The sequence below is a fragment of the Miscanthus floridulus genome, chromosome 15 (genome assembly GCF_019320115.1).
Source record: "Miscanthus floridulus cultivar M001 chromosome 15, ASM1932011v1, whole genome shotgun sequence".
Classification (NCBI taxonomy): domain Eukaryota; kingdom Viridiplantae; phylum Streptophyta; class Magnoliopsida; order Poales; family Poaceae; genus Miscanthus; species Miscanthus floridulus.
The window spans coordinates 74,174,626-74,202,422 of NC_089594.1; the positions used below are offsets into that span (position 1 = coordinate 74,174,626).

At 44.9% G+C, this 27,797-nt stretch overlaps 2 protein-coding genes across 7 annotated transcripts; both read right to left on the minus strand.

The window, feature by feature from the left end:
* Positions 1-3,632: 3,632 nt before the first annotated feature.
* LOC136507908 (adenine phosphoribosyltransferase 1-like) lies at positions 3,633-6,228 on the minus strand. The gene is made up of 6 exons (XM_066502504.1): positions 5,984-6,228; positions 5,333-5,443; positions 5,099-5,191; positions 4,846-4,995; positions 4,266-4,324; positions 3,633-3,940 (listed from the first exon to the last, which is right to left on the minus strand). Exons 1-6 carry the CDS (start codon positions 6,195-6,197, stop codon positions 3,884-3,886), a joined length of 684 nt encoding a protein of 227 aa, XP_066358601.1. The 5' UTR covers positions 6,198-6,228; the 3' UTR covers positions 3,633-3,883.
* An 844-nt stretch (positions 6,229-7,072) lies between these two features.
* Positions 7,073-26,463, minus strand: LOC136508380 (kinesin-like protein KIN-12F). 6 transcript variants are annotated; one of them, XM_066503044.1, is made up of 38 exons: positions 26,302-26,463; positions 26,109-26,211; positions 25,342-25,975; positions 24,802-24,957; positions 24,640-24,723; positions 24,442-24,561; positions 24,114-24,227; positions 23,940-24,032; positions 23,688-23,848; positions 23,533-23,607; positions 23,340-23,427; positions 23,193-23,251; positions 23,044-23,107; positions 22,891-22,956; positions 22,639-22,812; positions 22,302-22,406; positions 21,972-22,207; positions 21,795-21,864; positions 21,650-21,715; positions 21,499-21,561; positions 21,297-21,376; positions 19,784-21,221; positions 19,303-19,629; positions 10,463-12,820; positions 10,247-10,354; positions 9,975-10,135; positions 9,800-9,887; positions 9,594-9,668; positions 9,276-9,509; positions 9,096-9,194; positions 8,949-9,020; positions 8,817-8,878; positions 8,627-8,738; positions 8,422-8,532; positions 8,160-8,330; positions 8,005-8,085; positions 7,780-7,899; positions 7,073-7,404 (listed from the first exon to the last, which is right to left on the minus strand). In XM_066503044.1, exons 3-38 carry the CDS (start codon positions 25,972-25,974, stop codon positions 7,291-7,293), a joined length of 8,238 nt encoding a protein of 2,745 aa, XP_066359141.1. In that variant the 5' UTR covers position 25,975; positions 26,109-26,211; positions 26,302-26,463; the 3' UTR covers positions 7,073-7,290. The 6 variants fall into 6 exon arrangements, with proteins under 6 accessions (XP_066359141.1, XP_066359145.1, XP_066359142.1 ...); XM_066503048.1 differs by having other exon boundaries at positions 8,005-8,070; positions 8,817-8,875; positions 26,109-26,463; XM_066503045.1 differs by having other exon boundaries at positions 8,817-8,875; positions 26,109-26,463.
* Positions 26,464-27,797: the final 1,334 nt, after the last annotated feature.

Genomic DNA, 27,797 nt, shown 5'->3' on the forward strand with positions numbered 1-27,797 from the left:
AGACATCTTCGTTTTTCATGCATGCCCGTGCTAACGCTACGATAAAAACAAAAGGACAATATATCAATTAAAAAATAAAAACAAAACTCATGCTCAAAGTCAAAGAGATAAATTATGGATGCTTGAATTTTATCATCCATTATCTATCGGCGTGCCTATAAAATAGACTGAATAAACAATTAAATATAGATATAAAACTAAATTAATGAAAGGATCATTGCAAGACATCAATTATCTCGTAGCTTCGGACAATATCGCAAAGCTACTAAAAACTGTAATTGTGCCCTCACCTCAAACATTGTCCAGATAAATGGATTACAATGAAAAAAAATGGATATCGGAGATTTCTTCCTGCCAATATAAAATATTATCTGAGCCGAAGGTCTATAAAGTGGAGTTTGTGAGCCTGCGACGCCGTGCACTCCGTGACTGTGTTAAATTCATAAACTTTGCTTTTTGGATTAAATGTCACTTTAACGTTGGTATTTAATTTTTACAGTATTGTTATCTTATTGTGCGATCTGTATGTTTTTAGTATAAATTGTTAGTTATCTCGTAGCAACGCACAGGCACGCTACCTAGTACAGGAAAAAACTGAACAAAATACAAAGATGCTGTATAAAATGCCACCTTTGTAAAGGTCAAACAGGGCACCAGCCGCAGCAAGATTACCAAAGGCCTTCAGAAAACTCAATCAGATTTTAAATTCAGATTATGGCACATTTTGTGAATCGAAGAGCATGTGCATCATCAAAATGGAGGCCACAATTGCGTTCAGAAAAAAATGGAGGCCACAATGTAGGTTTCCACATAAGGTGCCAGGTTTCCGCAATGCCCGACAAATCTGAAAATGCTGGAGATCCGCTGCTGATATCCTCATCAGCAAACAAGTGATCTGCATCCATCTAGCAATTAAGAGCTGCACATGACTCAGATCCACCATGCATGGTGCACAAATCAACTGTACTTCTGGCATGTCCTCAAAAGGGACCTCTTGCCTCTCCTTGTCAAACAGCAACAGCTAAGTTGCTGGGAAGGAAAATGATTCCAAGGGAACAAGATGGAGTTTGTTTATTGCCATGATTCTTACCCTTTAGCTGTACGAAAGAAGCGATGCCTGCAATGTTATGCGGCAAACTGCACGGGTATGCATTATAAATTATAAAATACCTAAACAACCAACAACATATCAATAATAGCATAGAAATGAAGAACATAATATATGATCATTGCCTATTAAGCACTTAAATTTATTTTCTGACTTTGCAAAGTTCAACTTCAAGAAGCATGGGAAGGCCAAATTGCTTGTGGCGTCACTCCTTTGGAGATCATAAAAGATATTCTGTTCATAACCTGTAAACTAATCGCACAAACTGGCACCAATACATTATGCCAGCCGATAGCCTTGCTCTGTTGTGCTTTCCTGAAGAACAGCTGCATTTTATGATGAGTACGTTTGCTTTCACGAAATAACTATATCGAGCTATGATATTTCAAACATTTTTTTTGTTTTTCTCATCACACATTACTTCTACTTCAAATATACATTTGTTTGTTTTTCTCACCACACATTATTACTAAGCGAACTAAGATTTATGTCACACTCATTGACAACATTAATGAGGAATTGTTTTAGCTTTGATTGTACCTATTTGACTTACACAATCGCTAATATGTTATCATAATCAGAAGCCAAGTCCTACAATGTTGTATCTTATAAAATTAACATAAAAAACAATGGCATCGAGCAAAAATCATGTGAAGGTAACCAGTAATAGCTCTACAGAGTAAACTAAACTAGTAGCGCACAGACTTTTCATGTGACTTAACTATGTAACTTCAGGGAGAAAAAAGAAAGCATGCATTGATAATTTGGGCAAGAATGTATCACTAACATTGGCGTGCAGCGCCCCGGGCTGAGCTGCTGATTCACGTTCAAAATAGTCTGATCTTGCTTCCTAGGCCTCCTTTTGTCTAATTAAGATCATAGTTTTTTAGGCCAAACACCACATATATTAAAGGGGCTACATAAACTCGCCCCGGGCTGCAGCCCGGGCCGTGGATCCGCCCCTGTTGGCGTGTCTTATATTTTGTAAACAACGATGTGGGGAATAAGCGTTGTGTTGGAACTATGCATTCTCATTTTGTATTCGCCTTCCTTCCTAATTGAGAGAGAACAAACAGATGCAAATTGCGGGGGCAAGAAAAAATGCACCTCACATGAAAATTGCAGGAACCAGAACAAAGTCACATTAGTACATGAAAACCACGTGTATAACTAGTCACACAGCCAAGTGAAGTCAACAACATGAAAGAATGGAACCATGAAGTTAAAAGTCTACCATACACCTATAGGTTCAGCTGGTCTTCTCATTAAAATGAGATAAAAGAAGATATCCCCAAAAGATACCTCTATATTTTAACTGATGGAGGAGTCATGATGCTTAGAGAGTAAAAAGTGAGAATTTCTGCATGGTTTCATCAAAATGACACCATTTTGGTCACCAGTAGAAACACACATGAAAAAGGGAACATACATGGAGAGAGATTTCACAGGGATGGATAGGCATTCAGAACTAAATATCAATATTTGATCAACCTAATAAAACAAACAGATCACACTCACCCCACTGATCATAAATACACAGAAAAAAAAAACACTTAGAATGAGCATCATCAGCTAATGCAAGGCAAATAAGTCAAAGTAAACACATTTACTACCAAAAGATAATGGAACAAACTAGAAGTCAAAGATCATACAAATAGAGTTCATAGTCAAACATAAAGATAATAGATGATTGAGGAAACATTTCCTGAATCCATAACAATATTCATGTCAAATATGACTCAGGAAAAGCATCATTAACCAGATTGTTCAGAAGAAAGCAACAAGAATTAATTTAAAAACTAAAAGCTGGTAGGCAGATAGCCTTGTTCTCTAAAAGACCTATTTCAGGAAATAATGCAGTACTCTAGGGTTTACTTAAGGAAATAATGATACTTTTAATAAAGCATACAAACTAATAGACCTATTTCAGGTCACATAACTATTAGCAGAGTCCACCAAGAACACCTTAATACAGACATAGGAAGAACACTCCAGTTGTAGCAATGATGCATAGGTAGGACAGCAAATAGCCAAATCTTTCACTGCCATGAAAGCATATGCATTGCTTAGAATAAAATGCTTGAAGTAAATATAGTTTGTCAAGATTCAGAATCCTTCTCAGTTACGCAAAGTCTTCACATGTTCAATTCTGTCTAAGGGGATTCCAAAGGTTCAAGCTACAAACTGGTATAATCAAGAGTCAAGAGACCATGCTAAATGCCAGTTGAGATAAAGGAAAATGCAAAAGGCATACAGAGTATGTGTATCAAACTGCATAAACAGAAATACAATCAATAGTCTGGGTAAGTAGCGCTCATGTTCATCAGGGGAAATACTGATTGAGAGCCCATGACCACCAGGGCCCTTAGCTTGCCACCAGCAGCATGATCTGCCAAAATCAATTCAGAAGCCCATCTCCATACAAGCATACACCAAACATTACTCAGTTATTGTGATGGCAACTTTATTTCATCAATAGTTGCACTGAAAAAAGAAGAAACTAACATTACTAGAACAAACAACAAGCTCCAATCAGGATTATCCTTAATTGATATTAATAATTAGCACTATTGTGACAAAACATAAGCCACAGTTTACAAGGACCAGCAATCATGTCTACATTGACAAATCATTCAGGGGATCACAATTTGAAATAAAACTTTATTATGCACCAGCCAGAAAATAGCCAACATGGTAACATGGGAACTTTGTTGTTTTCAGAGAGGGAGCATCAACAGCGCCAACTCTAACTCTCTCAGAAGTCCCAAGTTCCGCTCAAGCATCTGCTTCCACAAGGACAAAAACTGGCTTGTCCCCAAGCTTGTCTCGGCCCTGAATACATGTTGTAGTTAGGATAGTACACAACATAACTCTCATGATAAGTAGTGTCAGTTTTTTCCTAGTAGATTAGAATGATTGTTTAGAGTGCAGAATTCCTGCATCTATGATGGTAGTGCCATTGACTGTGCTTGAAAAATTCGATTAGCTGTTTTTTTTACCCTTTCCTACTCACTTAAAATTTACAAAAACAAAGTTTTCAGGGTCTATTTGGTTCCAAAAGAAACTCCTAATAAGAGCATGAACAAACTACACGTGGTATATGCATAATATTGTCTACAGCTGACCAGGGAAATTGATGTATCAAAGAAGAATATACCTTCAGTTCTGGTAATTCAATGACACAAGCACACTCAACAACCTTTGCTCCAACACGCTCTGAAAAGGAAAAGGGATACAGATGAAGTAAATAAATTATCATACAACAAATCACAGGAAAACGATGTCAAATGATACTTAGAATGCCGGAAAGTACAATTCCCTGAAAGGCATATACAGCAGCAGAGCTTGCCGAAGAAATAGGTGAGGGGCAGGACTTAAAATAAGATGGCTGTGTTAGTGTATAATTAAGATTTAAGTAGTGACACTAAGCATATCCTTCAACAGCTTTTGGAGATTCGGGATGGGTGGGAGGAGAGGGAGAGGAGGCTGGCCAGCCTAGCTTCAGAGAAGCTCCTCCCCCGTAACAACAAATTAAAGCTCATAAAAAATCGTTTAGATTTCTTGTCCCAAAACCTAGAACTGTGAGAGAAGTGAACTGTCACCATGAATTTATAATTATGCAGCTTCAGAAAAATTAAAACACCATTTAAAAAAATTTTTATGATAAAAGAGGATTTAGATAACTGTGGTAGGACATTGTATCCACAGTAACAAAATACAACACAAAATGAGCTCACCAATAAGTTTGACAGCTGCACAGAGTGTTCCACCAGTGGCAATAAGATCGTCGACTACAAGAGCCAGATCGTTGGCCTGTACAGCTCCAACATGCATTTCTATTTTGTCAGTTCCGTATTCCAAAGAATACTCTTCGGAGATCACCTCGCCTAGTAGATAGATGAAAGAGTGTCAGCTATTTCATTCACCATGAACTCATTAGTAACGGTACAACAACAACAGAGCTACAAAGTTAATGACGGATATGCAGACCTGGCAACTTCTTTGGCTTCCTCAAAGGCACAAATTTTGCACCGATGGCTAAAGCGATAGGAGGACCGAAAATGAACCCTCTAGCTTCGACACCTGTTTTAATATGGCACCAAATACGAGAAAATGAGGACCACAGAGCATATAAGACTACCCATTTCGTTGCTTATACGATTCTGAAGTTTTGTATTGAAAGCTCGTATAGTCAGTGTCCAGAAAGGAAGGAACGACTATTACCAGCAACTACGGTGATACCCTGGTCCTTGTACCGCTCAACAAAGAGATCGATGGTGTCACGGAACGCCTTGGGGTCGAGCAGCAACGTCGTGATGTCCTGGAACATGATCCCTATACAAAAACAAAGCAGCCCATAATCAATTAGAACGAACAGGCACAGTAATTATCCGCACACAGAGAGATCTAGATTGTTGTTTTGCAAGACCGAGCGGTGGTAACTAAATAGCGTGTCGTACTGTCGTGTCAAAGGTGCTACAGTGCTTGTTTGTAACAGGGCATGAGAAATGTTTGTACTAGAGCCCAAGGCAAATAAAAACAGGTGTCAAAGAGCAGCACGCGCTTTGCACGCGAAAGGCAAATAAAGCCCAAGAAAAGTGCTACTCTACTCCTATAGTTTTACTAGAAATGTACGCAGTGACGCGAGTTTATCAGTTTATTTTATAATTTAACCCCAACTCCCCAAGAAAAGTGCTACTCAATACTCCTACAGTAGCAGTAAAAATATAAGCAGGGACGCGAGTTTATGCAGTAACGCGACAGATCGAATCGACTCAGCATTCATCCAGCAACCCGTCCGCCCACGCGAGCGATCCGGCAGGAGGGCTGTCGAGACAGAGCGTAGGGTACGGAAGCGGGGGTGAACCCACCCACCTGGCTTGGGGAAGTCGGGGATGACGCGGATGGAGGAGGCGATCCCCGCCAAGCGCGCGTCGGCGGACGCCATGGCCACCACGGCCCTCCCTCGCCTCCCGCCGGTGACGCGCACGCTCAGTGGAGCCGCGACGCTGACGACGCGGGGACGAAAAGGCGGCGCCGACGCGGACGGGGACGGGACGCGAGGCTGCTGGCAGTGAAGGAAGAGCATGCTCTGCTCTGCTCCTCTCCGCTCCGCTGCTCTTTTATTTTATCTGGGCCTTCCCTCGGGCCGCGCCGGCCCGTGTCGGATACAACCGAGCCCGGGAGCCGTCTCCGTCCCTGACACGCGGGGCCGAGCAGTCTGTCCGGCCCCATGGACCCAGTGGCCCGCGTGAGATCGAGACCTTTGCTTTGGGTACGCGTGTTTGGTGGGTCCCACGCGGCGTGGAGTGGGGTCGGGGGCGGCGTGGTTCGTGCCTCCGTCGGAACGACCACACGCGCGCGTGGGGTTTGTTGGTCGGATGACATGTGGGGCCGGGAGGGACCCGCTACGCCAGACGGCTCGTCTCATGCGGCGGCCGGAAAGAGGGCCTACTCAGCAGCCAGCGGAGCTGCTGCAGGCCATGCAGCCGAGCTTTGACTTGGCCATTGTGTGGCGCGGCTGCGCCATGGTCTAGTACTCTACTCACCAAGGACTCTAGTTCCATTTCCATCCCAAAAAATATAGGTTTTGGTCATGGCCACATCATTAACAACTGCGAAATTAGGCATTCGCCTGTACAGGCTTTACATGCACTCGTATTCGCATCAGTAAAAATGCCTAATTTCTCACATGTATGTTGAACCAACACACCAGTATTAATATATTAGGCATCCTAGTATGTTGAAGTGGATTAGAGTAAAAAAATTATTAATTTTTCACCTCAGTACATGTAGATTGTGCATCCAAACAAGATCTACCTAGGATCTGGACTGGACAGGGACAGCTAAAAGTCTGCATAAACATGGAACTGTTTTGCATGGGTAGAAACTGCATTCCAATTTCCACATCTTCCTTTACATTAGAAAAAAGAAAGATGAAGACAAATATTCGATTGAACAACATGGAGTGTATATACAGAGTATATTGTACAGATGGTACAGCAGATATAAAATCAGCAAAAGAGATTGTTGCACTGAAATGGGTCCTAATCCTCCCTAAGCAGTTCGACTGTACTAGGAGATGCGTGAGACCTGCACGTTGCTGTTAGCTGACGGCTAACTAGTTACACAGAATGTGTTATGTATGTACACTAGTTTAGGTGATATGTCAGTCCGCTGTGTCATCGGAAGGATGAAATGCTGGGTGATGTTAAACTGTCCTTTGCCCCTGTGCTCAAAGACGATGAGTTGCTCCGGAGCTCGGACAGACGGGCTTTTTCACGCAATAGTTTGCACTGCATACAGCATACGTTCCAAATGTTGAGTCAGTCGCATGAAAACATAGAGTTAACATATGAGATTGACTTCAGACTTCAAACTTGACATACATGACGGCTGTGGGTTTAACTGTTTATATCAAGTGGACACAACAAACCAGGCAAGGAAAAAAAAAGTTGTTGTGTTCTTTTCAGGACCAAAGTACTCCAGTTATATCCCTCCCACCCAATATAAAGATTCAGTCAGTTCAATTCAGAAATGAATTACCACATCATTACCAACCAAATATGAAGAGTCAATTAGCTCAATTAAAAAATGAGTTGCCACACCATTACACACCAAATATGAAGAGTCAATCAGCTCAATTAAAAAATGAATTACCACATCATTACCTTTAAATTTAGATCCTCAACTTCGCCTTCCAAAGAAGCAATACGGCACTGGAGCTGATTTAAGCATTCCAATGCTTTCAGAAGACTAGCGTCAGTTTCAGAGTTCGTAGCTCCAGCAACCTGTACAACAGCAGGATTAGTGCTTGGCCTTGTAAATCTACCAAACCAGTATCAAGTGCACAATAACATTACTTCTTAAGTTCCTAGTAAGATATTCATGTATACCTTCAGAATACTGGAGCATAAACTTGATAGATTTTCTGCCAATTGATTTCTATCTTGTTCGCTCTCCTGTTCACAGTCAGACTGTTTGTCAGTGCCATCAGTCTTCACACCTTTTTTGCATAACTATTTGACAAATAAAAAGAAAGCAGACACACATATAATTTCTTCCTCAGAAGCTCTTCCTCTTCTATCTGTTCGTGTGGATCTTTTCCATCTGAAACCCTGTAGCGGGCAAGCTCTTCCTTTGTTCGGGTAAGGATGACCCCCAGCTGTTTCAGCTTTGCACTTAGCTCTTCATTCTGCCGTTTCAGCAGGATATTCTCTTCCTGTTCAGTGGTATGAAGATGCATAGGATGATCACACAGGGAAACACCAATGTTCACAAAAGCCAAATTAAGTACCAAAAATAATCATTACCTTTGTTTTGACATGGTGATTTATTCGAAGCTGAAGATTCTGTTGTCTGGTAAGGTTCTTCCTTTCAGCTTCAAGATTAAGAATGATGGTTTTGTAGTTCGAATTCTCAGCCTACAAATTACCAACCAACAGTTATTACTAAATATACCATAAGGAAAGAGGAATAAGAATGGTCCTTTTGCAATAGAAAAGTGAGTTTATGTACCTTTGACAACTCTATTTCAGCTACCATAAACTGTTCTCGCTGTCGTAATTTCTCTATAGTAATGCGGGCAGTTCCTAGTTCTGATTGTTTCTGGTTTATTTCGTCAAGCCAACTGTACCATAAAATCAACATGTCGTCACTATGACCTATTATTGAGATGCTAAGAGGTCACAGATAGTGAAGTATCTACCTCTGTCTCTCTTCAATCAATTCATCAAGCTGCTTCTTCGACTTCATCATCTCATTGGACTGCTGAACATATATGTTAAAATAAATGCTAAGAAGGAAGATTAGTTGACAAAAACTATTATGCAGAACTTACCTCTCTACTTTCCTGTGCTTGAGAAGTAATCGACTCTTTTGTCTCCAGCTTTTGCTGGTTGTCAGCTAGAGCCTGCAACATAATTGGTTTAGATGCATAACTGAAAATATTTTACAATGAATGAGGTACACAGATCCGTATACCTACCGCCCAAGTTGTCATGTTCATTTTAACCCCAAGCATATCACGAATCACATCATGCGTCATGCTCTCTGTTGTTGCTAATTTCGCGTTCAACATGAATATCTTCAAACAAAATAACATATATAGGTTGGCAAAATAATAAAAAGTAGGAAAAAAGAAGTGAAAAGCTAAGAGTAACCTCACCTCCCTTTGTCTACTAGCTGCAATGCCCTCGAGTTCCACAATACGTTGCTTTGCAGCACTAAGCTCTTCATCTTTCTCAGAATTCATTTGCTGTACAAAGCCGATGCCGATACATTTAAATGGAGAACCTGAACCCCGAGGTTTTGAGTTAATCTTCTCTTGTCTCCCGGAGCAAGCATGTGCTGAGGAATTGTCTGTCTTAACCTGTTGTGCCATGACCTCCAGCTCCATCAACTAACCAGATCATTTTTCATTAGTTTTATTTTGATTATTAATAAGTTGAGTTCTTCAAAATAAACAGACACACAATGTGCTTACCTTGCGCTTGTATTCTTGTGCCGCTGCCTCAGCATGAATGTTTATCTCTGAGATATGTTCCTTGCACTGAGCAATCTATACAGAGAAAAAAAAATAGTCCTGAAATCTATAACACGGACTACACTTTACAGCAGTAAAACGAATGCATGAATGACTAATAAAACCTTGCAAGTGAGCTGGTAAACAATTAACGAATCTGTGATTACCTCTGCTTCCTTCTCAGAAACCTCCTTTCCAAGTATTCTAATAGTCTCCTGAGCACAGAGAAGCTCATTATGCATATCTGCTGGGTGCCTGCAAGAGAGTCAGGTTGAAAGGTAACTGTTTCTCATACAACTGTAAATATATGTAGCTTGTAATAGAACTGATAATCATACAAACCTGGATGAGTCAGCTAAATCAACCACTCCATCTTCCATATATCTCCTTGCTTTCCCAGAGGGTGGAACAGCTAGCATTTGTTGCCTAACTTTCTGCAGCTCAACTTCTAGTTCTTCTCGCTGCATTCTTTGCCGCTCTGCTTCTTCCTTGACAATGTCCACCTTAGGAGAAATAGCCAAAATTAGTGTTGAGAAAGAATAATCGTTCAAAATGATGACAAACAAAATTGAATGGTTAATCGACACTTAAATAAAAAAAGCAGCACAACTTACTTCGCTTTCTAAAGTACATACAGTATTCTCAAGTACTTCAATTGACCTCTCCAATACCTTTACTTCTTCATCCTTCCCTTCAGCATATGCCTTATGTTCCTCAGCTATCTGCAATTTTCAATGGAATTGGGACAATTATATTCACAGAAACAAGAATTAAAAACCATTTCAATGAATACACATCAATTTAATAATAATCAAATAAGTTCTAAGTACCTGCCGAGATTCTGTAGCAATTGCTTCACTTTCTTCTGAAAGTGCCTGAGCCATCTCCAGCTTTTCTTTCAAGATAAGCAACTCAGTGTCACATGATTCCTTTTCATCTGAGAGTTTGGAGAAATCATTTTGCAAGCTCTGAAGATAGACATCCCTTTCATCAATTAAAGTTCTCAGTTCAATCAACTTTTCTTCAAGTCTTCCAATGACTTCACGTTTATCAGCTAACTCCTCCATAGTGCAACTAATCTCTTCAATATACTGGAGCTGTGATTTTAGTTCAGCATTCTCCATAGAAACCATGTTTAATTCATCAAACTTCTTTCCCAGTTCCTCCTCTAGGGCACCAACAGTTTCATTACACTTCAAGATTCTTGCTTCAAATTGTTGCCTATCAGAAACGACATCATCAAGTTCAAGCGACTTACATGCAAGCTCTTGTTCCAAAGATTTTATTACTTTTCTCAACTCTGTAATCTCAGCTGCTTGATCTTTTGCAACAGATGCAGACTCTTGTAACAGGCTAAGATCAAATGATAAGCCCTTTGTTAATTCCTCTTTCCTGATTAATTCTGATTCGAGAAGAGAATTCTGGGTGCTTAATTCCTGAGCTGATACTTCAATGATGTCTAACTCATTGGACAACTTGCTCACCATGTTAATTTGCTCAGAAATGTAATTGTGCACATGATTAGTAACCAGTTGCAAGCGGCCTTCAATGGTGACAAATAACTTATCAGCTTCAATGTTAGCCATTAATTCAACCATGCGCTGATCCTTGCACAAAATATTTCGAATTTCCTGCTTCAACGTTGCATTTTCAGAACTGAAATAATTTTCTCTAGTACTTATGCGATTCATGGCATCAGTTTTCAGTTCCAGCTCCCTACATATGGTTGCATGAGAGCATTCCAACTCCATCAAAGCTTTGTTTTTTGCATCCAAATTTGTTTGGAAGGATGTGATCCTAGATTCTAAGGAGGCAATTGAATATTTAAGTGTTGTGTTTTCCTCGTTCATGGCATGCAGAATTTTCATAGATTCTTCACTGTTTTGCTTCAGGTTCTCCAAATCAACCCTTGCCTCATTGTTCTCCTCATGTAAAGTGCAGATCGCAATATTCTCCACATGCAGGTCCACTTTCCATAAAGTTGCTTCTGCCATCAATTCTTCAAGAACATCAGTAAACTTAACTCTTTGTTCTTGCAGCTGTAGTTTGTGTTGATTCAGTTCCCAAGCCAAAACTGTAGACTCAATATCCTTTGCCATAATACTGGTCATCACCAAATCACTTCGATAATCTGCAAGTGAATTGCACAGCTCAAATTCGTTGCAGCCTTGAATATTATTTAAAGGTATGTAGTTATCTGTTTGAAGCAGATTCAACTCTACAAGCATTTTATCCTTCAACATTTTACTGAGAAGCAAAGCTTCATCCAGTTGGTGGCGCAGTTCTTCTTTTTCTTTGGATTCAGCTTCCAAGGCACTCCTATTTGTAGCATCAATCTCTTCAATCAAAATGGAAAGCTCGCTGTGCATGGAATTTGACCGTGCCACCATTGCTTCTTCTTGTGCTTGCAAATACAGAATCTTGTTCTCAAAAGAATCTAATCTTGAGTTCAACTCGGTTGCTTCTTGTTCCTTCTTTGCAATACGACTGAAACTATGGTTGATGTCAAGCAATAACTTCCCTTTGAGAACACTGCACATTTCTAGTTCATTCTTGGCTTTGTCGTTGTGCTCTCGCAGTTTAGTTATCAAAGAATTAGACTCACAGAGCCCGCGCTGAAGGAAACCATTTTCTGCATTCAACCCAGTGATTCTCTCCAAAAGAATCCCCATGTGACAGAGGTGCAACACAGAAATAGCACAATCTTTGCCAATTATCTCCAGCCAATTCTCCTCTAACCATTTTCTGGTCAACTCTGCAAACTGCTGGATCCTTTCCTTCATCCACTCAACATCAGAAGAAACAAACTCAAGCTTCTGTACTAACAAATTCTGCAGGAATCTAATGCCATCTTCCAGCTCAAGAGCTAGCTCATTTGCTTCAAGCAAGCCTGACTGAAATTTCTTTTCCATAAGCTTGTAACTTTGTTCTTTCATATCCAGCAGCCTCTTCAGACTATTAATTTCACTTAACATGCCTTCCCCTTCAGCAATAAACAAAGTTTCCCTCTCTTGATACTTTTCTGCTTCGAGTTTTGCCTTTTCGTTCGCTTCAACCAGTGCCTTGACCGTAGAGTCTGCATCACTTATAGTTGCTTTCGCTTCTTCAAACTTGGCTATAAGAGTTGCAGACTCAAAAGATTTCTGGGCCACAACAAGTTTTGCCTCAGAAACCTCAATTTCAAGTGCCTGAAAAAATTATGATGTGTGGATATGATCAGAGGCAGTGAGGAATCCGGATCGACTAACTCAAGGAAAGATAAAACAAGCCTTCATCATCAAACGCAGACCTATAACTGTTATATACTTATCTCCATAAGCAAACAATGTGTCTGGTAGGGCCAACACGCATTGTAGTGCATAAAATATAAATATCCATAATCAACAACAGATAACAATTGAAAGTTTGCAATTCAGGTCACAACAGTATGACATATGTACCCTTGAGTTCTTTAACACTTCTGTTAACAAAACATGGGTGACTGATGATGTTTTAAACCAATGTGGCAAACCCCAAAGGAGCTATTTTACTAGAAATTCCATAAAGCATCATAAATCATTCTATTTTTAACTGTTACTTGTTGCACATTATCACATTCTACATGCCAAACATACAGTATACAGCACAGAAGAATTCTTTTACTGGAGAAAAAGTGAGGGGGAGAAAGAGAGAGAGAGAGGTACTTTTGCAAGGAAGAAAAAAAAGGCTAAATATGATAAATTACTACACTAACTGAAAGGGAAGATATTGTTATTCATCAAACCACAAAGCTTTTTAGAAACAAAATACTTTCATGGCAAGAGCTGTTAGTCGCTGAATTCTCACTCTTGGTAGTAGGAGAATTCTTACTCTCATCGAGAGAGGATGACACTAGGAGTTGGAACAATTTTCTTGTCTATTTCTCACACAAGCTCACACAAATGCCATACCAACCTGAGGGGTTGGGGTTACATATTTATAGGCTGCTAGCCAGCCAAGCATATGCCAAGATGCTAGTCTAAGATGCTAATATGTTGTCCTAGCTAAGATGCTGTCCTCTAGTCTAAGATGCTGTCCTCTAAGATGATGTCCTCTAGTTTAAGATGATGTCCTAAAAACAGAAAAAACAGCCACAAGGACCATGACCATGTGAGCATCATAGCCCCACAAAGACCAGCCACACATGAGACTTATCCATCATTCTCCCCCTAAGTCTTGTGCGTCGTCTTGTGGGAGAGTTGAACCATCCCGGTCCTAGAGCAGAGCTCAAGGAACTTGATCCTCCCAAGGGGCTTGGTGAGCAGGTCCGCAAGCTGGTCCTTGGTGTTGATGTAGCTCGCCTTGATGCTCCCTTCCCCCAAACAGCCTCGGATGAAGTGGTACCTCACCCGGATGTGCTTGCTGCGTTCGTGGAACACGGGGTTCTTTGCCAGGGCCAGAGCGGACTTGCTGTCCACCCTGAGCTCCACCGCTCTAGTGTCTCTGCCGAGGAGATCACTAAGCAGTCGAGTGAGCCAGAGCGCCTGAGTCGAAGCGGTGGAGGCCGCTATGTACTCGGCCTCGCAGCTGGACAGGGCCACCACCTGCTGCTTGACCGACTGCCAGCTAACGAGGCACTTGCCGAGGAAGAAGAGGATCCCGCTCGTGCTCTTGCTGGTGTCGATGTCGCCGGCGTGGTCGCTGTCGCTGTACCCGACGAAGTGTGCAGCCCCAGGGCACCTCAGGTAGTAGAGGCCGTGGTCGAGAGTCCCCGCAACGTAGCGGATGATCCTCTTCACAGCCTGCTGGTGCTCCGTCGTCGGTCGCTGCATGAACCGACTAACGTAGCCGACGGAGAATGCCAAGTCTGGCCGTGTGTGGGCGAGGTAGCGAAGGCTCCCCACAAGACGCCGGTACTGCGTAGCGTCCACCTCCTCCGTCGTGCTGTCGCGGCTCAGCTTCAGCCTCTCCTCCATCGGAGTGAGAGCTGGGTTGCAGTCGGTGAGCCCAGCTAGCTCAACGACACGCTTAGCGTAGGCGGTCTGTCGAAGCGTGATCCCAGAGTCATCCTGGTGTACCTCGATTCCCAGGTAGAAGGAGAGAGGCCCCAGGTCACTCATCTGGAAGGTGGCCTTCATCTCTTCCTTGAATGCCGCCACCTCCGCATCCTTGGTGCCGGTGATCACCAAGTTGTCGACGTAGACACCCACCAGCAGGGCATTACCTCCATTGCCCCGTCGGTAGATGGCCGCCTCGTGCGGGCTTTGCTCGAAGCCCATCCCCTTTAGCGTGGAATTCAGCTTGGCATTCCACACCCTCGGTGCCTGCCGCAAGCCATAGAGGGCCTTGCGCAGGCGGAGCACCTTGCCCTCCTTGCCGGGGATCGCAAATCCCGGCGGCTGGTGCACGTAGACCTCCTCCTTCAAGTCGCCGTTAAGGAACGCTGACTTGACGTCCATGTGATGAACACGCCAGCCCTCCTGGGCAGCTAGCGCAAGGAGGAGTCGCACGGACTCCATCCGTGCCACGGGAGCAAAGGCGTCGTCGAAGTCGACCCCCTCCTACTGCACGAAACCTCGTGCCACCAAGCGAGCCTTGTGCTTGACGATGGTGACGGCTTCATCCCTCTTCAACTTGTACACCCACTTAAGGGTGATCGCGCGGTGACCACGAGGAAGGTCAGCAAGCTCCCAGGTGCGGTTCTTCTCAACCGCATCCATCTCTAACTGCATCGCGGCGCGCCATGCCGCGTGTCTCTCGGCCTCTGCAAACGACCGAGGCTCGCCGTCGTCACACGCAAGGTGCAACTGCGCCTCCAGGTCGTGAGGCACCGGTCCCGGCACCGGCTGGTCGCCGAGAAGGTTCTCCACCGTACGGTACCGCAACGGCTCGTCGTCGTGGTACGCGTCGACGCGCTCCTCGTCGTGAGAGAGCGGAGTAGCGAGCTCAACCGGGCCGTGCTCGACACGAGCTGGTGGTGGAGTAGACGTGCCCGGAGTGGTGCCTGTCGGTGCTGGAGTGCGTGGTGTTGCCGGCTGTGGTGGAGCCGGCGAAGAGCTCATCGCAGCCGAGGTCCTGGCTGGAGAGCGTGGTGCTGTCGGAGTAGCAGGTGCCGGGGTCGGTGGAGGCTCGGAGACTGGGGTAGACGCGCTCGCCGAAGAAGAACTGCCTACTCCCCCAGCTCCCTCGAAGTGGACGTACTCGACAGTGAAGTCGTCGTACGTCGGAGCCGAGCCGTCATCCACTGCCTTGTCCCACGCCCATCCTCGCCCTTCGTCGAACACAACGTCGCGCGCCATGCGCACACGCTGTGTCTTCGGGTCGAGGATGCAGTAGGCCTTCGAGCCCTCCGCGTAGCCGATGAACACTCCCGGAGTGCTCCTGTCGTCGAGCTTGCTGATGTGGCCAAGCTCCTTGGAGAACGCGAGGCAGCCGAAGACCCGCAAGTGGGAGACCGCCGGCTTGCGCCCATGCCAAGCCTCGTACGGCGTCCTGCCGTCGAGCGCCTTGGTAGGCGAGCGGTTGAGGATGTAGACGGCCGTCACCACCGCCTCTCCCCAGAAGACAGCCGGCATCACCCTCTGCTTGAGAAGGGCCCGAGCCATCCCCACAACCGTCTGGTTGCGCCGCTCGACGACGCCGTTCTGCTGCGGGCTGTACGGCGCGGAGTAGTGGCGCTGAATGCCCTCGTCAGCGCAGTACGACGCGAATTCAGCCGCCGTGAATTCGCCACCGTTGTTGGTGCGCAGCACGCGCAGCTTGCGGCCGCACTCCGCCTCTGCAGCAGCCTGCGCGCGTCTGATGGCGTCCGTAGCCTCTCCCTTGCTGCCGAGGACCATCACCCACATGTAGCGGGAGAGGTCGTCGACGACCAGCAGGAAGTAGTGTCGTCCTCCCGGTGTGGCCGGTGTCACCGGGCCACACAAGTCCCCGTGCACGAGCTCGAGCCTCTCCTTGGCTCGAAAGCTCGCCCGCTGGGGAAAAGGGAGTCGCCTCTGCTTCGTCAACACGCAGACGTCGCAGAGCTGCTCCACATGGTCAAGGCACGGCAGGCCTCGCACCATCTCTGTGGCACTGAGCCGCTTCAGGGTCTCAAAGTGAAGGTGCCCGAAACGCTCGTGCCACTGCCACGCCTCGTCGTCCCGACGAGCAGCGAGACAGAGGGGTTGTGCCACCTGCACGTTAAGGACATAGAGTCGATTTGCGCTTCTGGATACCTTGGCAAAAAGGCGACGACGACGATCCCAAATCCTCATGACTCCGTCCTCAACCACCACGCGCGAACCGTTCTCATCCAGCTGTCCCAAGCTGATGATGGAGTTCCTCAACGCGGGGATGTAGTAGACTCCGGTGAGCAGCCTGTGCTCACCAGACACGGCGGTGAAGATGATGGAGTCGACGCCCTTGATCTCCACGCCGGAGGCATCCCCAAACTTGACGGAGCCTCGGACGCTAGAGTCAAGCTCGGTGAAGAACTCCCGTCGACCGGTCATGTGATGGGTGGCGCCGGTGTCGAGGCACCACCCGTCAGTCTTCTCGTTGCCGGAGCTGTCGCCGAGGAGGGCGTGTGCTTTTGGCTCGTCAAGGTGGAGGAGAGCCGCTGCGGCCGGTGCCGCTGGAGGTAGCTCAATGCTGGCATGTGCCATGAACAGAGCCGGCTCCTCCTCCACTTGTGCGACGTGGGTTTGGCCGCGTCGTGGCTGTCGACAGTCCTTGGCCCAATGGCCAAGCTGGCCGCAGTTGCGGCAGGCGTCGTCTCGTGCCGGCTTGTGCCTGCCCGCGGCGCCGCCCTGGGCGCCTCCGCGGGCATCACCCTCGGCACGTCCTCGCGCCCCGGCCTGGGCGTCTCTGCGCGCCTTGCGTGGCTTGCCACGCTTGCGGCCGCCTGTCGCGGAAGAAGGCTCTCCCTTCCTCCGGTCACCTTGGCTGGCAAGCCACTGCTCCCGAGTGAGGAGGAGCTTCCCGCCAGTGGTGATGGGCCCCGAGAGGGACTGTGGCTCATCGCTGTCGACGACCTTGAGGCGACCTATCGCCTCCTCGATCGACATCGTGGAGAGATCCAGCAGAGACTCGATCGAGCGAGCCATCTGCTTGTACTTCTCGGGGACGCAGCGGAAGAGCTTTTCGACAGCTCTCTCCTCGCCGTAAGTGTCGTCGCCGAACTGCACCATCTTCTGCAACAGAGTGTTGAGACGGAGAGCAAAGTTATCAACGTCCTCAACTGGCTTGAAGGCCAGGTTCTCCCACTCCTTGCGAAGTGCCTGCAGTGTGGACTTGCGGGCGCGGTCGCTGCCGATGTGTGCCGCAGCGATGGCGTCCCAAGCCTCCTTGGCAGTCCGCTTGCTGGTAAGCGAGAACTGCATCTCGGGCGGGACTGCAGCGATGAGAGCATCCAGCGCCCGTCGATTTAGGTCGTAGTCGACGTCGCCATACCGGACTGCCTCCCACATGTGCCGCACCTGGAGCTTTACCCTCATCACCGCAGCCCACTCGACGTAGTTGGTCTTGGTGAGGGTAGGCCACCCACCGCCGGGACCGACGTCCCTGACAACAGCCTGATCCGGGGAGAGAGAGCCACGCTGCCTGTGAAGGCCGCACTCTCCATCGACCCGTCCGCCACCGTTGCCGTGCGCGCCTCCTCCAGGAGCGCCACCGGCGCGTCCGCGCCTGTCTGGGCTGCCGCCGCGCTCGTGGGCGTGCGCGGCTGCTCCAGGAGCGCCACCGCCGTGCGCGCCTCCTCCAGGAGCGCCGCCGGCGCGTCCGCGCCTGTCTGGGCTACCGCCACGCTCGTGGACGTGCGCGGCTGCCCACTGCGCCGCCCGCGCTCGCGCTGCCTCCCTCCCTAGCAGCTCGAGGTCCGCGTCGGCGGTGTCGTCAGCGGAAATGGAGCTGCCGATGCTGCCGCGCAGAGCCTCGACCTCCGCTGCCGCCGCACGCACTGCATTCGCCGCCGCCGCTGCCTCCGCCTCCGCTCTGGCTGCTGCCAACTCCGCCGCTGCCAACCTCGACGCCCTTGCCGCTGCCGCAACGGTCTCTGCCGCCGCTCGCTCGCGTTCCTCTGCCACGGCAAGTTCGGCCTCCTGCCGACGCCGCGTGCTCGAGGCGACCGAGCGCTGAGACTGCCCTACGGACATGACGCGCTACCGGGGGGCTGCTGCGTGGGGAGAGGGCTGCTTCAGACGAGCTAAGAGAGGAGTGAACAGGAGCGGCCAGAGGAGCTGCTGCTGCCAACAGCTGGGGCTGTTGTGGGGCTGGGAGAGAAGATGAGCAAGAGATGCTCAGGCTACAGGATAATACGGCTCTGATACCAGTTGTTAGTCGCTGAATTCTCACTCTTGGTAGTAGGAGAATTCTTACTCTCATCGAGAGAGGATGACACTAGGAGTTGGGACAATTTTCTTGTCTATTTCTCACACAAGCTCACACAAATGACATACCAACCTGAGGGGTTGGGGTTACATATTTATAGGCTGCTAGCCAGCCAAACATATGCCAAGATGCTAGTCTAAGATGCTAGTCTAAGATGCTAATATGTTGTCCTAGCTAAGATGCTGTCCTCTAGTCTAAGATGTTGTCCTCTAGTTTAAGATGCTGTCCTAAAAACAGAAAAAACAGCCACAAGGACCATGACCATGTGAGCATCATAGCCCCACAAAGACCAGCCACACATGAGACTTATCCATCAAGAGCATGATGGCCCTTCAATTATTACCTCTTTTTCTTCATTCCACGAAATAAATGACACATCCTGTTCTTGGATCTTTGTATTCAGATCTTTCAATTTAGCTTCATAGGATCTTTCTTTTTCAATTATTTGTGAATTCAATATAAGGACCTCACTACTTAGATCTTTAATTCTTTTTTGACTCTCCAAATGAAATTCTTTCACATTTTCTTTTTCTTGAAGAAGTTTAGCCATTTGAGACTGCATTATCTGCATTCCTAGAACTGCAAGCTCCATTTCCTTGCTAAGTTGGCAAAGAACCTCAACATTTTGCCGCTCCACAGATTGGGACGCTTCGTTGATCCTAAGGTCGACCTGCAACATGGATTAAAATATGGTCATACCCTGAATGATTAAAGATCGCCAGTCTTAAATTGACATAAATTGATCAATGTGAGGAACTTACTGACATATAACAGTGGATTGTATTGTTCGCCTTGATTACCAAATAACAAGAGCATTAGCTTACCCGGTCCTCCAAGTTCAAGTCTGAATTTTGACAGGTGATCTCTTCAGGGCTCATAGAAAGGCTTGATTGCAATGTATTGAATCCAATTCGAAGCTCACGTACAATACCATTTGCCTTCAGAACTTCTGACATCAGTCTTAACAAAACATTGAACTCTTCATTTTTTAGCTTCCCAATAGACTGTTCCTTGTCCTGAGTCTGACTCAATAAATGGGCAAAATGTACCTTTGACTGGTCTAATTGTGACTCCAGCCGATGAATCTCTTCTCCCATTGCCTTTTGTAAAGAAACATAGCTCTGTACCAGAACCTCCTTCTGCACAGATGTCTCAATTGATTCATCCAACAAAAGGTTTATTCTGTGAATTTCTTCTAATTGGTGATCGTTCACAAGTCCTTGTTCAGATATTTGTGATCTTATAAGATATATTTCTTTTTCTTGATCACATTTTTCCTGCTGATGCTCTTCATTTACAGCCTGCATTGCTCCTCTTAAGGACCTTAACTTCAAGTCTAAGTCACATCTTATATTATCTGCCTCTTTCAACCTGTTCTGAAGCTCTTCAAGTAGCTCATCTCTTTCAGATATACCACTACACATCTTCTGAACTTGTTTCTTGATCCATTTTCTTTGAGATAAAGATTTGGAAATAAAGGCAGCCTGATCAGAGGCTTCATCTAAAGCTATATTTCCATCCACAAGACAGCTTCCAATGTCACCAGCTAATCTGTTCCAGTCATTGGTCAATACTTCAATTTCCTTTTCTTTTTCCTTGATCACAGAAGAAAGTATTTCGTTCTCTTTCAACACCTCAAGTAACTTATCATTCAACTGCTTTATTTCTAGGTGAAATTCATTTATTCTTTGTTTGGCTAACAAGTCATTTTTGTTGCTTGCATTTAGTTGCTGTTGGAGTGATACCAGATCTTGTTCTAAGCATTCAATCACCTTAGCTGTTTCAGTCTCCACCTGTCTACGAACTTCATCCATTTCTTTCTCAGCAAAACAGTGTGATGCCTGATCTATTTGGTACCTTGTATTTAATTTCCGTGCCTTCTCAAGTGAAGCTTGCATTCCTTTAATCTTTCTCTGCAAAGGTGAATCTTCTTTATCAAAACACTCAAGAAATCTTGCTCTGGGCTCCTCTTTGGTCAAGTAATCCTGTCTAAGGTTGAGGTCAAGTTCATTCTTCAAACTTGAGATTTCGACACACCTCTTCTTCTTAAGTTCATCTATTTCATTTATCAACATAATCTGCTCTGATTCAAGAGCTTCAATAACAGATCTTGACTCATTCAATTCCCTTTCCATGGCCTCACAATGCTTACACGATTGGAGGATATGTATATTTGCTTCTTGCAGTTTATCACCTAAACCAGCTGATTTTTCCTCAACTTCTGCACGGGCTGTTCTCTCTTCCACAAGATCAGCTATTTCCCTGTGAAGTGATTTACTTGCTTCAATGACAGAAATTCCAACCAAGAACCTTTTTTTTTTGCGAATATGCAATTACCTTGTTAGTGCTCTGTTTGATTCTAAGGAAACTTGCAAGTTGCGTCTACATGTTTCTAGTTCTTGGCTGGTCCTTTTCAGCTGGACATAAAAACAGAGATTTAAAAAAGAAATCTGTTAATACATCACATGGAACAGTAGACTTTTAGTCAATACAACTAGAAAGAAACAATTTAGTGCTCCTCTAGAGGGCAAAAGGATACCTGCATATGCAAAATTTCAGCATCACTTCCTGGAGCTAGACCAGTGCAATGCTGTTGGCTGTCCTGAAATTGTCCAAAAAGAAAGAAAAAAAACTTTGAGTAAACTTGTAGGGAGAATAAATGTGCACAGAGAACTAAATACGAACTTAACCTTGGTTTTGTCAGAAAAGATATTTTGTTGCTCAGTTTCTATCCTCTCTTCAAGTATTTGTGAAACCTGTCAGGGCAAGGAAAGTTGAGTAAAATAAATAGTAGAGTGCACCTACTAGAATTACAAAATAAGGTTTAATAAAGACCTGATTTCGAAGCTCAGAAATTTCATTCAATAGAAGCTCCCTCTCCCCTTCGTCGAAGAACTGCTGGGACCTATAAATACACCAAAATATTTACTCCAGTGCAACATTTCTGTGTCTGCATGCAAAGTAGAATCATGTGCTTAAAGTGTAATATAATTATATGTGCATACTGCATACTTCTTCAGTTGGCTTGAGAGACGAATATTCTCTAGTGCAAAACGAGTTACTTCTGGATTTTTATCCATTCTTGCCCTAAGAAGTTCAACTTCTTGTGACAAGGTTTTGTTTTCTTGCAGTAGATATGATTCTGCTGGCAATTTGTTGTTCGCAAGAGCATCCATTCTATGAATCTTCTCATCTCGAAACTTAAGCATCATCTTAGCCGATCTTGTGTCATCCTCTCTTTGTTTAACCTTTGGACACATCCAAAAAATATATATTTATGTCACCTTACAATTTTTTATCGGTTGGTATTGCAAAAAGTATTTTGTTGTCACCAGAAATTACCAATTCATTGAACTGCTCAATTTGAAGTTCAAGTTCCCATATAGTATTTTCTGCAGTTGATTCTCTCCGCAATGCTCCGGCTAGTGCTTCTTTCAGTGACCTCACCTGCAATAAATTTATGTATATATAAGCGAACAAATTTCTACTTTGGTCGATTTCTGGCGATGCAAAGTAAAAAGAACAAGACCATGTAACTAGAGATGTGTTTGCTTGTTTATGCTCAATAATATTAAAAACCTTGTGAAGCTCAAAATAAATGTTCAACTCTGACAAGCGATCAGCATGTAAAACTAAGTCATGAGATCCAATGGACAAATATCAAATGAACACAGGTTACCTGCTTATTTGAAAATTGCATCTCTTTCAAAAAGTGTCCGTTGTGGGCATCATTGTCATTTTTATCATCCACACTCATGTTTTCACTACCATCATCAATATCACCTTGACAAACATCAGCAGAGAAGGATAAAGATCTAGTGACATGTTGACACTTGAGGACAGCAAGCTCCTCCTGATAGAAGGACATTCTTATAGTTTAGGATCATGACATATGGAACAAAAGGTAGATCTAAAAATCTCCATACATCACCTTTAGGAGACGTATCTGATGTTGCAAAGCTAACACATCTCCTGAAGCGTCTTCATTAACAACCGCCTTAAAATTTGAATTGGAAAGAATTGCTTGTGGTTAGTAACCTAAGATGTTTTAGAAGATAAACATACTGAGATGGAATATACTAACATTGTTCTGAATGAGCCTTGCACGCTGAGCAAACTTCAGGGTACTGAGTGTTTCATTAGCAGAACTGTATGAACATACAAAAAGGAGATATCACAATATTTAACAAGTTCACATACATTTGTAATTATACCAGACATAAGAATCATTACCATACTGAAGGGCTGACATTTGCAATGATCATAGTTTTCGAGTTCCCTCCAAGTGAATCCTGCATATCGTAAATGAAATAAAATAATTTCAGAGATCAAGGGAATTCAGATATATTGAAACTTAACATGATGTGTCAAGGTTGTTACTTGGAGAAGAAATGTCAATCTTGAGTCCCTATATGGAATGTGTCTTTGTTTGCCATGCGCTAGATCAACTAAACTCATTATCACAAGACTGCAATGCAAAATTCATGATAACACTTGTGGCTGAGCGATCGAACAAAAATTTGTCATGCCATAGAATATTATTCATCTAAAAGTTTGAGTGGCAAGTACAAACCCAAGTGTTGATAACGATTTGTTAATATTAACAGCTTCCTTCAGCCGCTCACCTTCTGCTCCAGATGTCCTCTGCCTGTTTCAAGTGGATTATCAAGAACCATGATTGAACTGAGCACAATATACTCCAACACAATTGACAGAATAGTCTCCTACCTTTCAGACCCAGCAAGATCAACAAGATTTAGTCTTGTAAACCTTAAGTTAGATGCTGAATCCTTCTCCCACCTACTCTCAATGATACAGGTGAAAACACTGTGGGAGCGGCTACTCTCACGGTTCATATTTGTAGCAGCCACTCTTCTGTTGGCAGAACCCTGAAGCAAGTTTTGACCAAGCGGAATATTTTGAATATGATCAGTTTACCAGATATTCACAAGAAAAAGATCAAACAGCAAACATACTTACCTGCATCAGGAGTTTTATTATGTCACTGACACAGCCAACTTCCCATTCAGTCAAATTTTCGACGTACACTCCATTCCTTATATCTTCTCGGAGCTGCACATAAAAAAGTTAGTAAATATCATGGTGTCATGTTGAAAGGTCATGTCAACTTGAAGCAACAACACAAAAGCTTACTGGGAGATTTGTGGCAGAAGGATCAAGAAGATCTGTAATTTGTTCATTATATATCTCCAGGAAAGAACACTTGCAACTGTATTTGAGTTTCTCATCTCTCCTGCTCTCTTCTTCCTATCAATTTCAGTTTCACATAACAAAGCAATGATTATAGCACATATGATACTTTTCTTTACGCAAAACTGCAGGAGTTCCCCGCAGTGCCTTTTCATATGTATTATAAAAACAAGGTACGGTGAAAAGTGGTACATCTGTACATGAGATACATGCTCATCTAATCAGTAATAGCTAATGAACTATGTATGTTTGAAACTACCAATAATATTACCGCTTTAATTCTGGCAAATAAGAACTCAAATATGCGTGGTGTCATCCCTCGGTCTGGACTAGGCCTCACTTCCAGATCACTTATTTCACCAAGCATTGTATATGTTTTTCCGCTTCCAGTCTGCAAACAACTGAAAATTCAAAGGAGGGAAAGCATTCCTTTGGCAACGAGTAAATCACAAATAAATTAGGTAGAGACCTGTCCGTAAGCAAACACACAGCTGTTGTATCCAGCCATACAGTTCTCAACCATTGGTAAACCAGCAACTCTGAAGAGCACCTCCTGGAAAAGCAAACTCAGCAGTTAACAACAAACCAAGAAATATAACCCAATCACAAGTCAAACTGGATTCTAGCAGACCTGATCCACTGCTTCACAAGCAACATGGTCAAATGTAAAACGAGTTTCGGGATGCCCAATCCAAGTGATAGTCTGCACACTTTCTTGTTTCAAGCATCGATAATAACTGTGCAGGTTCTTCTCATTATTATTTAGCGGGCGCACACGAATGACAACCTGGAAAATGAACCACAAGTTAAGAGTGTTTGATGAAGTTGACTCTCCAACATATGGATGTGTTTAAAACTCAAAGATCAAAGAGACAGAAAAAGTAAATAAAACTAACCAATTCATCTTTAGGATACCCACGCAATCAGTAACTAAGGAACATTTATACTACTCTACACAACCATGACCAAATCAGCGCAAGTGCTAGTGTTTGTCCATTGGATGCATCACCATTTTGTGTACAATAAGTCATATACCAAAAAGGTCAATCCCTATGTTCCATCAATTGTGTAATCTGGGACCAATATATACACATGCATCAAGAACAAACTTCACGAAAAATCAAGAATTTCCCAACATAGCAGCAAGAGATGTGCAGTAGTTGTAGTTCACCTGCACATTGTTGTCCATCCAGAAGGAGGGGTCCTCTCGGAGCTCGAAATGAGGCACCTCCGCGGAATTCATCACCGTGGGCGGCCCAAGTGACATCGGCGTCCCCCTCCCCGCCATGGTAAACCCTGCGCCCCTGGGCCCGCCACCGCTCATGGGTGGCCTCGACCCGCTCATCCCAATGCTGTGCGCCGGCTTGGCGACGCTCTTGGTGGGCGTGCTGTGCGTGGACCCGCCCTCGGAGGCCGCCGGCGCCGCCACCGCCTTGCCGCGATGCGCACGGGGCGTGGTCATCGCGCTGTGCGGGGTCGCCCCCACGCCGGCCCGCGGTGGGGCCTCGTCGGCGCGGGGCGGGACCCAGCCGAACCGGCTCCGCCCGGCAGCCTTCTCGGGGGTCCGGAACGGGAGCTTGGAGGGCGTCGGCGCCGGCGACTCGGGCTTCCGCTTCAGGCCGGACGCCAGCGGCTGGACCTGGATGGCGAGCAGCGGAGGGCGGCCGGGGTCCGTGGCGGCGACCGCAGCGGCGACGGCCGCGACATCTGGAGCGTCGCCCGCGGCGTTCTCGTCGTTGTTGCCAGCTTCCGAGGCGGAAGCCTTCGCCGGAGTTCGGCGGAGCGCGGCGTGATCCCTCACCATTCTGCGTCAGCCCCAAACTTATAAGAGTTGGCACCAAGAGGGGTGGTGATTAATTGGTAAAAAAATCCACCCGCCCGAAACACAATCGAAGCAAGCTGTTGCCAAATGCTGGGAGGACGAGGCGGCGGAGGCACCTGAGCGGGGCGGAGCAGGCGGAGGCGGAGGCGGTGACCAGGAGGATGGCGAGGCGGCGAATGGTGCTCTCTGTCGGCTGCCGGCGCGGCCGCCTTCTGGAAGCTGAAGGAGCAGGAGGAGGAGGAGATCCGCGTCAGAGGAGCAGGAGATTTCAAATTTTGGGTGGGTGGAGAAATTCAGATCGCGCCGCACTCGATTCGAACCACTTGGGTGGAGTGGAGTAACTCAGGTACAGGAGGAAGGGCGGAACGACGGCGCCGCAGAAGGCGCGGCGCAATGGGAGCTGCCCCTGGCAAGGAGTACCCCCTTCTAGAAGGTTCTAGAACCCTCCCTCCTCACGTCTGCCGCGTGAAGAAGGGTACTGGGACTGGGAGGAACAGACGAACAGTGGCGAACGGCGCAGTGTATTTGCCCGTTGGTCGAGACGGGGCCCGAGTGGGGCCCGCTGGAAGGCCCGACAGGATTTGAATCGAGGCGGAGGCATTCGAAACGGACGGCCGCGATCTTATCCCTGGAGGCGGTGGACGGCTCGGATGGGATCACACGGTGGGCAGTGATCCCGCGAGGAGGGTTCGAATTTGGAGGGTCATCATATCAGCCCCAGCCCGGAGACAAACGAGAAATCTTTGTTTAAATTGACAGCGTTTACCATCTTTGTTAAATTATTATTATGTCCCGTCTGATCGAAATTAGGGTAGGGTGCTGCATGGGGCAGTGAAAAAAAGTTTACTGTCGTCTATATATTATTATAGTCCAGGGAGCATATATATTCTAAAGTTTACATGCTGCTAATAACATTAATTTTATCGTCGTCTTCATCAAACGATTGAACTTCGGCCACATGTCTCCAGACACAGATAAATATATATATATATATATATATATATATATATATATATATATATATATATATATATATATATATATATATATATATATATATATAGACACACACACACACACACATAGAATGTTGCAAAATCTATACTTGAAAATTTGTGTACCACAATATTTTGCATATTTTTACATATATATTTGAGTTATCTTGTTTTGACTTCTGAGTACAGTATTAAAACTTACATATCACATGAGTCAGGATTTTTTTTGGACAATCACACAGTACAAACACCTATAACCATGCATGTCACACTCACCCTATGAGCATCTTTGAAATACTAAGCCAATTTTCTGATAAAGGGGTCTGAGATATGGGATGAGGGCCTATTTTTTGTTGCAAAGCTATTTTTGGTAGGTAAATATAGAAACACTAGATAAAATTTAACAACATATCTCGCTAGTCAGCTTGTAATTCATGTTTATCTAGTGTAACATCAAGTTTAAGTTGTTAGATTAGAAATGTTTTCAGTGACCCAATTCGCTGTCATCCCCTCTTGTGCCACACTTTGGCCCCTCACAAATTGCCAGATTCTTCCACGCACTATGGAAAAATCAAATTATATTAATTTTAAACAGTAATTAGAAATTATATGGAAGTTTAGGATATAAAACTTATACCGGTAGGTTTGTATTTAAAGTTTCTCTGAGATAATATTGATTTTGTTTAGTATTAGCAATATCTTGTAGGAAAAATTAAGAGTCAAGATCTAATTTATATACAAACTTTTTTAGATCAAAATACACTATTATCATTCCTAGATGGTTACATAGAATGGCTGGGCATATTTGGT